General features: G+C 49.6%; 2 protein-coding genes across 2 annotated transcripts; one reads left to right on the top strand and one right to left on the bottom strand.

Moving 5' to 3' along the window:
* Window positions 1-840: 840 nt before the first annotated feature.
* si:dkeyp-27e10.3 (UPF0606 protein KIAA1549) lies at window positions 841-8432 on the bottom strand. Its single transcript, XM_061069926.1, has 19 exons — window positions 8303-8432; window positions 6978-8153; window positions 6810-6892; window positions 6295-6594; window positions 6002-6188; window positions 5752-5811; window positions 5489-5637; window positions 4598-4775; window positions 4286-4470; window positions 4004-4206; window positions 3701-3840; window positions 3226-3434; window positions 2914-3149; window positions 2589-2724; window positions 2050-2337; window positions 1909-1961; window positions 1705-1832; window positions 1443-1597; window positions 841-1062 (listed from the first exon to the last, which is right to left on the bottom strand). The coding sequence occupies exons 1-19, from the start codon at window positions 8430-8432 to the stop codon at window positions 841-843; spliced, it is 4218 nt and encodes a 1405-aa protein (XP_060925909.1).
* A 235-nt stretch (window positions 8433-8667) lies between these two features.
* On the top strand, window positions 8668-14298 carry ovch1 (ovochymase 1). The gene is made up of 14 exons (XM_061069800.1): window positions 8668-8809; window positions 10368-10430; window positions 10519-10599; window positions 10956-11139; window positions 11221-11296; window positions 11748-11937; window positions 12504-12643; window positions 12828-12978; window positions 13046-13081; window positions 13173-13395; window positions 13465-13622; window positions 13704-13802; window positions 13886-14022; window positions 14137-14298. Exons 1-14 carry the CDS (start codon window positions 8668-8670, stop codon window positions 14296-14298), a joined length of 1842 nt encoding a protein of 613 aa, XP_060925783.1.
* The last annotated feature ends 154 nt before the right edge of the window (window positions 14299-14452 follow it).

The raw sequence follows: 14452 nt of genomic DNA, 5'->3' as shown, positions 1-14452 counted from the left end.
GAGGGAATGATCCACATGAGAAGGTTAGGATGGACCATCAACTCTAGCTCTTCAGGTCGGACTATCCAATGCCGATTTTCAGGAGGGAAAATCAGCTCCATAAATTCAGGTGGCTCATCAGCTGCAGGAGTTCAAGAAATAATTTCCACTCAACAACTCTAGAAGAAACAATCCACTGGACGGGACTGTCCAAATCGGAAATCTTGGATGGACAATCTGTTCCAAAAGTTGAAAATGAATAAATCACATGAGAAGATTAGGATGAACCATTAACACAAAGAGTTCAGGAATGAATTTCCACTCAAGAATGAACAATCCACTCCATTGGATCAGATGGGACAAACCACTGCAGATGGTGAATCGAGATCTTTCACTGTAGGTGATCAGGACAGCCTGAGGTGCTTCATCCATCCAGGAGGTACAATGTGCTCCAGACCTCCATGAGGGAAGATCAGCACCAAAAGGTCAAGAGTGACAACCCGCTCCACAAATTCAGAAAGTATGATCAGGTCTAAGACTCTATATGGGACAATCCAGTCCAGGAAGCACTTCAGTAGGAATGTAATGAGTCAAACTCCTGATGAAACACAGAGTTGAAGAATGACCAACAGACAGACAGACAGAACCCTGTTAAGTACCAGAGGTCTTTCAGTCAGGAAACAGGAGACGTGGATCATGGTCCCGAGTTAATTTAGCTACTGAGACGCAAATCTGCTCAAGAGATTCAAAAGTGTGGATCATTAGTTTAAAATTTAAAATCCAGTCTATTCACGCTCTGGTGGTTCAAAACAATAACTATTGGGACCAGCAGAGTCCTGATCCAAACCAGTCCACATAGGTCTAAGGGTAACTGGTCACCGCTTGCTTCTGGGCCAGGCGACGCAGCTCCTCTCTGATAGCCTTGATGAGCGAGGCAGAGGTGTGGGCGGAGGGCGAGGCGTCCTCTGGCGGATACTCTGGAGTTGGGGAGGTCAGGAGGAGAGGTGGTGCCGATGGGTCACGGAATGAGGAGCTGGGCATCTGGAAAACAGAGGAAGAGGAGAACTCAGGAAACGACAGCACCTGCAGGAAAATAGAAGAGACGGTGAAAATGTATTCACAACACTTTGCAGCACTTTGTCAGTCACAGACATGGAAACAAAATGAGACTGACACAAGACTCTAAGATGTGCATCACTCTCCAATGCAGACGTTTTATAAGTGAGTTTGATTTGGACAAAGTCAATTGGGACATTTTATAAACAAGTACTGGTAAGGAGTGACCTAAAGAGAACTGGTCTAGACTGTCTAAACTTTCTTTAACTGGTCTGGACTGTTGAATACTGTACAGACCAGTACAGTGATGGGCCATACATCACCACACCACTCATTACTACGCTGATATTTAAAACAACTGTTTGTTTGGTCCAGTTTAGTTTGATTTTGAATCTCATTAGACTCACGCTCTCTCTGCTGTCTCCTGGTCTTGATAGTTCCTGGTCTGAATGCTGCTGGGTCCAGCTCGAGCCGGTGGGGCCAGACATGCTGCGACCTACCCCCGGGTAAGCCCCGATCTGACTGGACAAACCAACCTGCGTCAGGTGGTGGAGCCGGGCTCCTGGAGGAAAGTAATCCGTGGATAAAGTCAACAAATGCAACAGAAAAGACTGATAGGAAGCAACATTTTGAGTGAATCTCGGACGTGCATCCTCAAATTGACTTTACCTGTGCTGCCCCCAACAGGCCGTGGTCTGGAGGAGGAGGGGGGGTCCTCATACTGCCCCCTGTTGGAGTAAACTGACTCCTGCAGCTGATCTCCAGTGGAAACATACCCTCCTGAGCTCAGGCCCTGCCTGATTAAAACACAGAGTATCAGTACCAGTTCACCTCAAACCTTTAGACGTTGACCTGGTGTTATGTGACACTGACCCCTGCAGGAGGCCCTGGACCGACGACGGAGACATTCCTAACTCTACGTATCTCTGCAGGAAGAAGAGAAGACCACAATGAAAACTGAACTCTGATTCATGACACAAGTTTTCGTCCTCAGCTGCAAGTCGACAAACTCACTGCAGAGAAGGGGCTGTGAGAGGGGGCTGCTGGGTAGGAACCCCATTGTCTGCCCGGGGGACGGACCTGAGGGGAGGGGCTGGGCAGGGCAGGGCTTATCCCGCTCACCCCGGCGCTGCCCTGCGAGGACGGTGAGACCAGAGCGAAGGCGTCATCCAGAAGAGAGTGCATCTGCTGCCGGGCCTCCTCAATGGATGGCTGTGGGGGCATGTAGGGGGGTGGAGCCGGGTCAAACACCTCGTCCGTAGGAGACGGACTGCCATGATCTGGGGGCAGGTCAGGGTCGGACTGGGAGAGAGGAGGCAGAATATTGAGAAAATAAAGATGTTCAAAATGATCAATCATTAATAAAGGTGTTCCACAAGGATCAACTCAGATCCCAAGTCATTTACATTTAATACAATATTATTATTATTGGATCAGACCAAGTTTGATTCATTAAAATGAGAAATAAAGAGGAACTCTGAGTAAAAATCCCATGTACAAACACTTCATGAGGACAACCACATGACCAGAGCTGTTATCGTTCTTTGTCTCACCATGTAGGCCACGTTGTTGAGTCCTGGGTACTTCCTATAGGTGGCGCTCTGATCGGTAAGAAGCCGATCTCTGTCGGTATCAGGAAGACTTCCAGGTCCTGGTTGAGCACGGCGACCCCGAGGAGAGCGCCTCCCCCTGGATGGACATCACACAATTAGAATATGTGTGATTTTTAATTCTATCTGTAACTTTTGTTCGAATGGTTCCTTTACAACCTTTCAGTATCTGTTCGTGATGTTCGATATATATTATATGCTGTCAAACACGTTAATGTAGGTGGAGATCACATGATCTCCACCTACATTAACGTCTCTGAACTCTGACCTCTTCCTGGAGTCGGTGGGGGTCGGGGGTGAGGGGGCGTCGGCCTTCAGAATACAATCCATGTGGTCGTGGGCGGAGCTGTAGAGTCGCTGTGCAACCTCGCTCTGCACCGGCCCGTCTCCGAAGGCATCCATGATGTCGTCCATGGAGGGAAAGTCACACTGACCCCGCCTCTTAGCACGCTGCCGGAGTTTGTTCCTGTGATGTTCGATCTCTGACTTGTATCTCAGCTCCACCTGCAGGAGCACAGGTGAACAGAGGAGGGTGACGTCATGCAGGTGTAAAAAATGGTAAACAGGCAAAGTGTCTCACCTCTGTGTTGACCTTCTCCGTAAGCGTCGGGCTTGGATGGGGCGGGGCATGCGTCGGCTGCAGACTCGGTCGAGGCTGCATGGCGATCAGCTGCACCTTGTTGGCCTGTCGACGAGTGCCGTCAGACGAGCCTCGAGAAAGACGGTCCACGTGGTCAAAGATGGACGACGAGGACAGAGGCTCGTCTGGACCGCTGCCGGACACACCTGCTGGAGGAAGAGAAGATTACATCACAGCAGATTCTGGATCAAATCACTTACTGAAGATGATGGTGACGAAGAAGAAGATGATGATGATGATGAGGATGACAAGGAAGATGATTATGATGATGATAATGATGATGATGATGAAGGTGATGATGATGAAAATAAAGGAACGTGCCAATCTTGCTTCGTCCTTCAGTGCAGAGACATGAAAAGAAAAAACAGAGGTTAACATCAAACTTTATATAGAAATTAAACGTTGATGATGTCACCGTGTCTCTGACCATTTTTGGGCGTCTTCCTGTGCTGTTTCCCCTCACTGGGCGTGGCCACAGGTCGAGTGCTCTCCTCTGCTGACTCTCTGCCACTGGATTGGTCGCTGCCTAACGAGTCACCGTCTGACGGGCTGAGTCTGACAGAAGAGATGTTACTGTCGTATGAAGGTGGTGAGTCACGTTATGTTTACATTGATGTAGCATTTCGTTCATCACGTTTACGTTAATATGGTAGCGTCAAATTAACCAGTGTTGGTCAATGTAAGTCCTCACAAGTGTGGAAGAAAGAATGTGTCTCACCTCCCCCTACGGCGGCCCGACCGTCCCTTAGTGGACGAGCCTTTAGATTTGGGGGTGTTGAGGTCTCCGCCATTGGGGGGCGTGGCCTCTTTGACAGGGGCAGGCAGTGGCCCGGGCTCCTGGATCACCATGATGTCGTCTTTACTGTGCTGACCCAGGTGGAGTTTGGCGAAGTCAAAGCCTTTGACGCTCGGAGCCTGAAGCTGAGAGAGGACACGCATGATTGGTCGGTTTAAATGCACGTGCAAAGAAAGAGTCGACGACTTCCCTTTGACCTCTGACCTTCTGCCTCTGCTGGATGGTGTTGATGGCGTCCGGCTGGAACTCGAGTTTCTCTGAGCCGCACAGTTTCCAGTAGAGGATGATGATGATGAAAACAGCGAGCAGCACGGGGACAACCACGCCCACGATCAGCAAGATACTGCTGCTCTGAGTCTCCGCCGGAGGGACAGACAGGGTCTCCATTGCTGGAGACAGACAGGTGAGAGAGAGAGACAGGTGAGAGAGAGAGAGACAGGTGAAAGACAGACAGGGGAGGGAGAGAGACAGGTGAGAGAGAGAGAGACTGTTGATAGACAGACAGGTGAGACTCACGTTGGGCCAGAGGTCTTTGGACTCGGTGTCCGAGGACGATGGCGGCCCTCTGAAGGTCAAGGCGGTTCAAGGTGGCGGCAGTTTTCTCCGCAGGGATTCGCTCACCGTTCTGACCCTCCACAAAATACATGACCTCCAGGGGGCGCTCTGAGCCTGACAGCCTCGCCACACGCACCACCTGAGACAGAACAGGTGAGTCAAGGAATCACAACACCCTGCTGGCTCTAAACGGTACTAAACATCAATTTATTAGATACTTCAAGTACCCTAAGTTTCATGTTCATGTATCTAGGGGTGTGCGATATTTTGCTATATGCGATAAAGTTGTTTAATATCGCAATGACGATATGACTTGCGATGAATAAACATAAACGGTCCCAGGCTTTAGACGCAGAGACCACAGATGGCTCCTCAGCCAGCAAGTCCAGGGCAGTCACCCGGGAGCCGAGTGAGGCTCCACTAAGTCCGTCTAGTGTTCATTTGGGCCTTTTCACACATGTTTGGAGCGTGAATTATTTTTTTACAGTCTTTAGCGGCTCTGTCAGTAAATTACTCTGTTGTTTTTACCCGGAGCCGCTTCTCTCTGTCAAATCTCTTTTTTCTAATTCTCTGTTTTCTCTTCCCACAATGATTCACTGACGGAAAAACACGTCATGGATCTGAATGTCTTTATCATCAGAGCAGCAGGGCTCCATCTGATCAGCCAAATAAATTGACATGCAGAGCCTGAGTGTGTGGTTCATAGATCATCAATTTCTGGATAACGTGAGCATCGGGAAAATGACATTGTTAAACAGCAATTAAGATATTATCGTAGATGATAAATATCGCACACCCCTACATGTAAGATGTTTATATAAGATATAGAAGTGTATATGTTCGCGGTGTCACCTGCAGACTGTTGTTGCCCACAGCTGTGGCTCTCCTCCGCCTCCTGCTGGACTCCTGCAGCCCCTCCTCCAGCAGCTGAGCCAAACGACGCTCCAGACGAGCTTTAAAACTTCTCTCCGTCACCTGCTGCTCCTGAACGCCCAGTAGCACTTAAACACACACACACAGTGTCGGCTAATCACTACACAAATACTGAACAACACAGAAGCACAAACACAAAAGGAGGTAACAACAGAGAACCAAGAGCTCAGTTTGGACCTCACCTGTTCGGACCCAGGTGAAGCGCAGTTGATGAGACGTGTTCAGCTCAGGGTAGTGAAACGCTGAGGAAATGACATTTAACACATTTATTGTATGTTCAAACATGCGATTAACATGTGCACATAAACACAGACATATAAACATAACTGCGACATGTATACACACGTTACATGTGTAAAACTGTTGTTAGAAGTTGTTTTACGAGTCTCATCTATTGAATGTTACATAGGCAGGTAGGTATACGTGTCGTACGTTCTGCGATCTGCAGAGCAGGAAATCCCATGAAGAAGCTGAACTCAACCAGGCTGAGCTTCCTCAGGTGTCCGCTGACCTCTGACCCCAGAAGGTAGCCCCATCCATCACGCACTGCAAATGTGACATCGACGGGAACCGTCTGCTCGACTGAAAGCCGGGACATGCTCATGGAGACATTCAGCAGCTGGACGAGAAAAAAAAACAATGAGAGAGAACATCATGTAGTTTTAGATCATGTGACATTGATGAGGCATCATTCACAGCCACAGCGTACACGGCAGGTCACTCACCTGTACAGTTATGGCTCCCGCCTCATGTGACCGTCTACGTGTCTCAGCGTATGCCAGCATCAGCCCTCTCTCTACACGTTCACTGAAGTTACAGAATCGGACGTCGACGTGGGTGGGGACAAACTGCAGCACAGAGTGGATCTGATACCTGAGGTCAGGTACGGTGTAGAGCAGTGACACGGTGGGAACGGGGCCAAAGGAGCGTGGCGGTTGGCGCAGGGCATTGATGACGGCCATGGCAGTGAAGATCAACGGTCCCGATACGACACGAAAGGCGAAACTGGACGGCGTTCTCAGGAACTGAGGAGGAAAGGGAGAGCAGATGGACAGCTCTCTATCATGGGACATTAGTAAGGTGCAGCAGTTGCAGATCTGCCAGGTGAGAACCGCCAAACCTTTTTGACGATCACATGATCTCTCACCTGTCAGGTTTAAAAGAACCATTGATCTTTGCGATGCTTAGCCATGACACCTGATCAGGTGAACAGCTGTGTGACGTGTTCAGGTGCATTTACCTGCAGCTCCACTGAGCGGTTGAACTCTCTCCTCAGAAGATCTCGGACCTGACTGAAACCAGCCGATGAGCCTCTGGAGCTGACTGCACGACACAACCACACAACACGTCAGCTGGTCGTCACACAAACCTAATGAAGTTCCTGTCACGTCACCTGAGCCGCTCTTACCTACTCTGACCAAGTACATCTCTGGTTTGGTCACATTGCACAGGTACTGCCTGCTGGGGGGGGGCTGGGCCGCCCTCGGTGTGGTGACAGGGGGAGCGGTGGTGGTGGTGATGGAGGTGGTGCTCGCCTTGGTGGTCTTGGTAGGCGGATCCTTCACCGGCGTCTCTGTGACCGCCGGCAGGCGCTCCGGCCTTTCGGGGCGGGTGGGCGGACCCAGCGGGGGAGGGGGAGGCACCCGGCTGGTGGTGTTAGAGGGAGGCCGGGGGGGGTATTGACCCTGAATGTTGTCTGTAGGTTTTGGAGACATAGGGGTAGAGGGTGTGTTGGGGGACATCGGCAGAACAGGTGAGAGATTAAGGGGGGGGGTTGGCCCCGGCTGAGGACTAGTGGGGCCCTGTCCTGGAGGAGAGGCGGAGCTCGGAGAGAGAGGGGGAGGTTGTGTTGTTGTAGGAGAGATGGAAGTTTTGGAGCCGGACTGGTTTACTTGCTCCTGGTCTCTCTCCCTCTGTCTCTCCCTCTCTCTCTCTTTCTCTCTCTCTTTCACCAGCAGGTTGGTGTAGTACTCCAGACTGTTCATGTCCGGAAGCAGCAGCTCCGTCGGCTCCAGTGGCGTCATGTCCTCCAGGTCGTAGTCCTCGTCCCAGGCGGGGAAGACGTCTGGGTGGGATGGGTGGGTGTGAAGCAAAATGCTGGAGGTGGAGGTAGAGGGGGAGAGGGGAAGGGGGGTGGATAGTGACAGTGTGGGACGGGTGGGGAAGGCGGTGTCATAGGAGACCCAGTCCCCACCGGTGTCATCTTCATAGGGGTGGCTGGGTAAAGACGTGGCCAGAGCCAGCTCCTCACCGTCAGGCACAATGAAGGACAGAGTCTCCAGGTAGTCTCCGGAGCCCCAGGCCTCCTCCAGGGCCGGGCCCTGCACCCAGGGCGGGGGGGGCGTGAGTGTGGGCTGGCTGTGAGGGGGGAGGGGTGGGGGATGGCTTGGGGAAAGGAGGTCCGGGGGTCTCAGGAGGAGGTGGATCCCCTGAGCTCCAGAGTCCGAGGCCTCAGCCAAACCTGCAACACCACTGTTAACATGGTCACCAGAGTCTGGGGGGGGGCTGGTGGGCGAGGGTCTTGGAGAAGAGGAGAGGGAGGATGGTGACGAAGACTCCTTCGTTCTGTTGAAGTCCAACACACCTGTGGACAAAAGACAAAGGGACAAAATCAACTTCAAGGACCCTGACCACAGACAGAGATCCTTATAAGGACTTCCACTTGTTTTGACTTCCTGATTGGTCAGAGATGGCCCCTCCCTCCTCTGTTGTACATAATAATAATCTTCTTACCTGCAACAGGTGAGCTGGACGTCACCATGGAAACCAGCGTTCCAGTCAACAGCAGGGTCACAGAGAGCATGAGTCTGAACGCTGAAGGTCTGAGGCCCATCCTGGTCCTGGTCCTGGTCCTGGAGTCCATGGCTCTCAGAGGGGTCTGATCCCGGTACCGAACACCAAGGGCCCGTCAGGAGGACCTGAACACCACGGGAAGAGAGAGAGGACGTTTTACTGTCAGAACATATCAAATACATGTTCTACACATGTTCTACACATGTTCTACACATGTTCTACACATGTTCTACACATGTTCTACAGGTCCGGACCTCGAACTGATCCAAGACCTGGTCCATCGAGGGGGGTTCACATGGTCGAACATGTTATGTGTCAGTGGTTCGGGTCCCCTCGCACGGTTCGGCTCGGTTCGGGCTCAGCCGTGTTTCCAGTCTGGCCTGGTTCGGTTCAGCTCGCTCTCCTGTCACAACGAGCCCATTATCGGACCGATAACAACCAGTCAAGGTTATCTCTCACCGGGTAGCTCGGCTGATTCATCCCGCTGCTCAGCCTCCATCCCCGGGGTAAGAGCTGCGGAACATCCCCGCTCTGAAACCCGGTCCAGTCCCGGTCCAGATCCGGTCCAGACCCGGTTTAACGTGAATGACCGTGCGTGTGTCGAGCCTCTCCCTCCTCCACGTGAGCGCGCAGCCGCAGCTGTTTCAACGACACCGAGCAGCGGGCACGCGGATCAGAGCAGCGGCATCGATACCGACATTAATAAGACAAGGAGCCGAACCGAACCGAGCCGAGCCGAGCCGAGCTGACGGCGCAGACACAGTTTAGTTCTGGTTCACATCAGACCGACCTGACATCCTGGGCACGAGCTGCAGGCGCGTCACGCCTCCACAGCCGCGCGGCGCGCTCCCTGCGTGGGAGGAGGAGGAGAGTTCATCTTCATCTTCTTCTTCATCTTCATCTTCATCTTCATCTTCATCTTCATCTTCATCTCCATCTTCTTCTTCTTCTTCATCTTAATCTTCTTCATCATCATCATCTTCTTCATCTTCATCATCCTCTTCATCATCATCATCTTCTTCTTCTTCTTCTTCTTCTTCTTCTTCTTCTTCTTCTTCTTCTTCTTCTTCTTCATCTTCTTCGTCTTCTTCTTCTTCATCTTAATCTTAATCATCATCATCATCAGCTTCATCTTCTTCATCATCATCACCTTCATCTTCATCTTTATCTTCATCATCATCATCTTTATCAACATCATCATCAGCTTCATCTTCTTCTTCTTCTTCTTCATCTAATCCTAATCTTCATCATCATCTTCATCATCATTATCAGCTTCATCTTTTTAATCATCATCATCATCATAATCTTCATCTTCTTCTTCCTCATCTTAATCTTCTTCATCATCATCATCATCTTCATCTTCATCTTCATCTTCATCTTCATCTTCATCATCATCATCACCTCCATCTTCGTCTTAATCATCAACTTCATCGTCACATTCATCATATCTTCATCATCATCATCAATTTCATCTTCATCATCATCATCATCACCTTCTTCTTCTTCATCACCTTTATTTTCTTCTTGATCATCATCATCATCACTTTCATCTTCTTCATCATCATGATCACCTTCTTCTTCTTCACCACCTTTATTTTCTTCTTGATCATCATCATCATCAACTGATATAAACATAATTGGAAATTGTATTTAATGTAATGTCAAAAGAACACATTTAAAATGTGAGCTAAATATAATATGATATATGACATATTATATAATATAATATAATATATATATAAATCTCATCACATTCACTTTTTCCTCTGCAGTGTTCGAGTGACAACTCTGCTGCCACCTGGCGGACGTCACAGTGAAGTGCACACAGTCATTGCCTTTTTGAATAAAGTTTGAATGAGTTTGAAGTGGTGACGCAGGTGTGACATCACACAGGTGAGATTGATGAAGAGCAGGTGATCTGAGCTCGTGTGGTTTGTGTCGTGCTGCTGTGACGTCAGGATGTGGTCTCTGCTCTGTCTCCTGTGTCTGTCCTCACGTCTCTCAGGTTTGTCTCACCAGAGTCTTCCTTCAGCTGAGGTCAGAGCACCGGACAACGTGACGGCTGCAGGTACAGTCCGACTCATCTGGTTCGTCATGGATTCAGTCAGACGGGAATCGGATTGGTTGAATCCGATTCAGTTTGTTTTTTTCTTCAGGTGGAAACTGGACTGAGCTCAATGAGACTTTCACTGAAATTAAGGAAAACGGAACTTCCTCTGGACTCTTTGGATTCAACGGTGCGTTCAAGTGATTGTATTTGCATCCTCTTTATGAATGTATAAATATATAAATTACAAGTTTGTTCTCTGGTATTATAAGTTGAAATAATGTATAATGAAAATATTAATAACATAGGGAGTTTGTATTAAAATTTTGAATTTAGTTGGTTAATCATACAGAGAAACAGGAAAAATGTTTTCACACGTACAAATATTTTATATCGTTTTTTAAAATTTAAATTGTGAGTTGCTCTAATGTTTTACTCTTTTTGATCCAACTATTTTTTTCTGACATCATTGATTGGACTTGTTTAATCAAGTAGTTAAACTAACTAGTTAACTAACGTGTTGCCCTGAGCCGGTCCTCCTCTCAGACGTAGCGGGCAGTCGCAGCTTCCTGCCGGAGCAGGAGCTCGAGTCCCGGATCATCGGAGGTCAGGAGGCCTGGGCGCACTCGTGGCCGTGGCAGGTGTCTCTGGGCTTTGCGTCCATGCCGGCCTGCGGGGGGGCGATCATCGCTCCACAGTGGATCCTGTCTGCTGCTCACTGCTTTCAGAGGTCATTGTTACACACACACACACACTGGACGAGTCGTGACGTCATCAGCTGATCAATGAGAATCAATCACACCTGCTGCAGGTACAACACGGCGAGACTCTGGAGCGTGAAGGCGGGAAAACATGACCTGGACAATCCTGAGGAACCAGGACAACAGGTGTGTGTGTGTGTGTGTGTGTGTGTGTGTGTGTGTGTGTGTGTGTGTGTGTGTGTGTGTGTGTGTGTGTGTGTGTGTGTGTGTGTGTGTGTGTGTGTGTGTGTGTGTGTGTGTGTGTGTGTGTGTGTGTGTGTGTGTGTGTGTGTGTGTGTGTGTGTGTGTGTGTGTGTGTGTGTGTGTGTGTGTGTGTGTGTGTGTGTGTGTGTGTGTGTGTGTGTGTGTGTGTGTGTGTGTGTGTGTGTGTGTGTGTGTGTGTGTGTGTGTGTGTGTGTGTGTGTGTGTGTGTGTGTGTGTGTGTGTGTGTGTGTGTGTGTGTGTGTGTGTGTGTGTGTGTGTGTGTGTGTGTGTGTGTGTCAGAACCTGGATGAATAATGTTTATATTATGTTATATTGTTTGTGTGTGATAAGAACATATAAAACCTGTTGTGTGATTCATGATGTCTCCTTCCAGTCAGTCGGAGTGGCGCTCATTATCATACACCATCGTTACAACCGTCGGACCAAAGAGAACGATGTGGCTCTGCTGAAGCTGCAGGAACCTCTGGTCTTCACCACGTCCGTCAGACCCATTAACATCTGGACGAGTCCTCTGCCACTTTTCAAAGGCTGCACCATCACCGGCTGGGGCACCACCCGAGAGAGTGAGTCCTCGCACCTCAGAGCAGCTGACGAGGATCATACAGCTCACTGTACTACTTCTCCACTTCAATTATTAATTTAATGTCATCCATCTTCAAGAACTTCTCCGCTGTTTGCTCCGTTCAATTTCGGGTGTCGAGGGTAAATGACGTATTCTCCACTCAAGCCTATGTGGAGAGTACGTAGACCCCCTCTCTTTTTATCTTTATGACTGCTTTTGTGGCTGTAGTGGGGGCAGAGGGGGACATTTAATAATGTGATTGGTCAAATTGGTCAAATTAAAACTCCAGGACAACAGAAGGGGAATACAAACTATGGGATGCATATTTTATCATTTATATCATATAAAATATGTCATCAATATTGTTTAAAATCATTTCTCACTGTGTTTCCCGGAGCGATACGCTCGCTTTGGCGCAGCGCTGCACTTCAGCCTCCGGTGGGGCCGGCACAAGGGATTAACATGGGAGTGGATGGAAGCCAGCTGTTATTTAAGGCTTGACGCTGCGCTTACGCGTCCGGTGTGAACCCGGCGTGACGCCTCCTGACATCTCTTGTCTTTGACCAGACGGACCTCGAGTCAACAGACTGCAGGAGGTAAACGTCACTGTGCTGCCCTCTGATGACTGTAACCAGTACTACAGTGGTAGGATCAGGTCCTCCATGTTCTGTGCTGGAAGGGACAGAGGAGGAGTGGACGCCTGTCAGGTGAGACCTGAACCTGTCAGAGTTCGACGAGACCATCAGAACCTGGACTCTTAAAACAAGTCAGACATGTGATGAGTCTACACGGCAAATCTGTCTGTCCAACATCTTAGTTTCTTCATCGTCCTCTTCTGTAACCTTGTCTCGAACATCTAACGTCTGTAACCTCATTGTCCGCCGCTGTTAGGGAGACTCTGGCGGTCCTCTGTCCTGCTTCACTGGCAGTAGATACGAGTTGGCGGGTCTGATAAGTTGGGGCGTTGGTTGTGGACGAGCGAGACGACCGGGAGTCTACACCAAACTGCAAGAAAACACCCAGTGGCTGTACGACAACATGAGTAAGTTCAGACGAGCTGACAACCGGAGTTACTACTGTAACGTGTGATGAGTTTGTTTCTCTTTCAGACAAGATGATGCAAGAAGACGAGCTCGCTGACGGAGGTTTGTTTGAGCTGACACTGTTTTTATCTTGTGATCAGAAGGCTTTCATTATTTATCATGTTTGTCCTGATGTCATGTGATCTGGAGACAGACGACAGGTGCGGGAGGCGGCAGAGCTCCAGCTGTGGTCGTTCTCCGGTCCTTGCCAGTCTCTCGACATCGCAGGACAATGACGTGTCTGTGGAGAACGTGACGGAGTCCTGTCCCTTCTTCTGGCCCTGGCAGGTCAGCCTTCAGTCCAACGGACGCCACTACTGCAGCGGCGTGCTGATCCATCGTCGCTGGGTTATCACTGCCAAACACTGCAACGTCAGGTAAACATCGGCGCCCTTGTGACATCAGGTTCTGTCACCACTGTTACTGACCCTTACTTTTCCCTGCAGAGCCAAATATGACGTGGTGGTTCTAGGAATTCATGACCTCCGCTTCTTATCGTCCCAAACCGTCTCTGTGGATGAGGTCTTCAACCTGCCGGAGGACGGAAGCTTTCCACAAAAATCGGACCTGTCTCTGCTCCGCCTCAGCGTCTCTGCCAGATTCAGTATAAACACAAACTCAGTTTCACGTATCCACGTCTGTCCGACGTCTGTCACACCTGAACGTGTCCTGTGTTCTGTCTCAGATTCAAATGTGTCTCCAGTCTGTGTCCCTGATGAGGACGAGGAGCTCAATGACAGCTGGAGTTGCTTCACCACCGGCTGGGGCGTAACCAAGGCAACAGGTGACTGCTGCCCTCCGTAACCTTTCGGACAGAAAAGTCCAAATGTATAAAATTTTAAGTGTGTTGTGGTGTGTGTTGGGCAGGTAACATTGATGCTGTTCGTCTCCACCATGCTGGACTGACTCTGGTGAACGGAACGTCCTGCAGGGGGCGTTGGGGGGAAGGACTCGTCACTGACTCTCACATCTGTGCTGATCCTGCTGGCTCCGCCTCCTGCATGGTAACAAGTTTATATATCGGACGAACTCCTGATGTCAGTTAACGTATTGTCTGTCGGTGTGGGGGTCAGCAGGTGTAGTAACAGTGGACTGCCACCTGGTGTCTTCCTCCACAGGGCGACTCCGGAGCTCCCCTCTACTGTCGGAAGCGCAGTTCCTACTTCCTGTTTGGCGTGGTCACATGGGGCAGTCAGCGCTGTGACGTAGACAAACCATCCGTCTTTACCGCGGTGTCAGATTTTCATTCTTGGATCACAAAGGTGACGGAGGACTCTTGAAAATACAGTTTGACTGGAAACTGTTTATCGTCCAATCATCTTCTTCTTTAACAAACGAAACAATAATCTTCTGACCAATCAGCTGTAACTGTGAATGTTCTTGTAATTAAAAGTCATGTCACCGTTGTTTGTTTGTTTTTTATTTGATGAAACT

Source organism: Limanda limanda, chromosome 1 (genome assembly GCF_963576545.1).
Source record: "Limanda limanda chromosome 1, fLimLim1.1, whole genome shotgun sequence".
NCBI classification, from domain to species: Eukaryota; Metazoa; Chordata; class Actinopteri; order Pleuronectiformes; family Pleuronectidae; genus Limanda; species Limanda limanda.
This window is presented reverse-complemented; position numbering and strand designations above follow the sequence as displayed.

Coding starts and splice junctions, on each gene's coding strand:
- si:dkeyp-27e10.3 (XM_061069926.1), bottom strand. CDS start 8,432: ATGGACTCCAGGACCAGGACCAGGACCAGGATGGGCCTCAGACCTTCA. Junction 5,638..5,751: donor CTTCACCTGGGTCCGAACAG/GTGAGGTCCAAA, acceptor TGTGTGTTTAAG/TGCTACTGGGCGTTCAGGAG. Junction 4,207..4,285: donor CCATCCAGCAGAGGCAGAAG/GTCAGAGGTCAA, acceptor GTCCTCTCTCAG/CTTCAGGCTCCGAGCGTCAA.
- ovch1 (XM_061069800.1), top strand. CDS start 8,668: ATGTTATGTGTCAGTGGTTCGGGTCCCCTCGCACGGTTCGGCTCGGTT. Junction 8,810..10,367: donor ACCGATAACAACCAGTCAAG/GTTATCTCTCAC, acceptor CACGTCTCTCAG/GTTTGTCTCACCAGAGTCTT. Junction 13,082..13,172: donor AGACGAGCTCGCTGACGGAG/GTTTGTTTGAGC, acceptor ATCTGGAGACAG/ACGACAGGTGCGGGAGGCGG.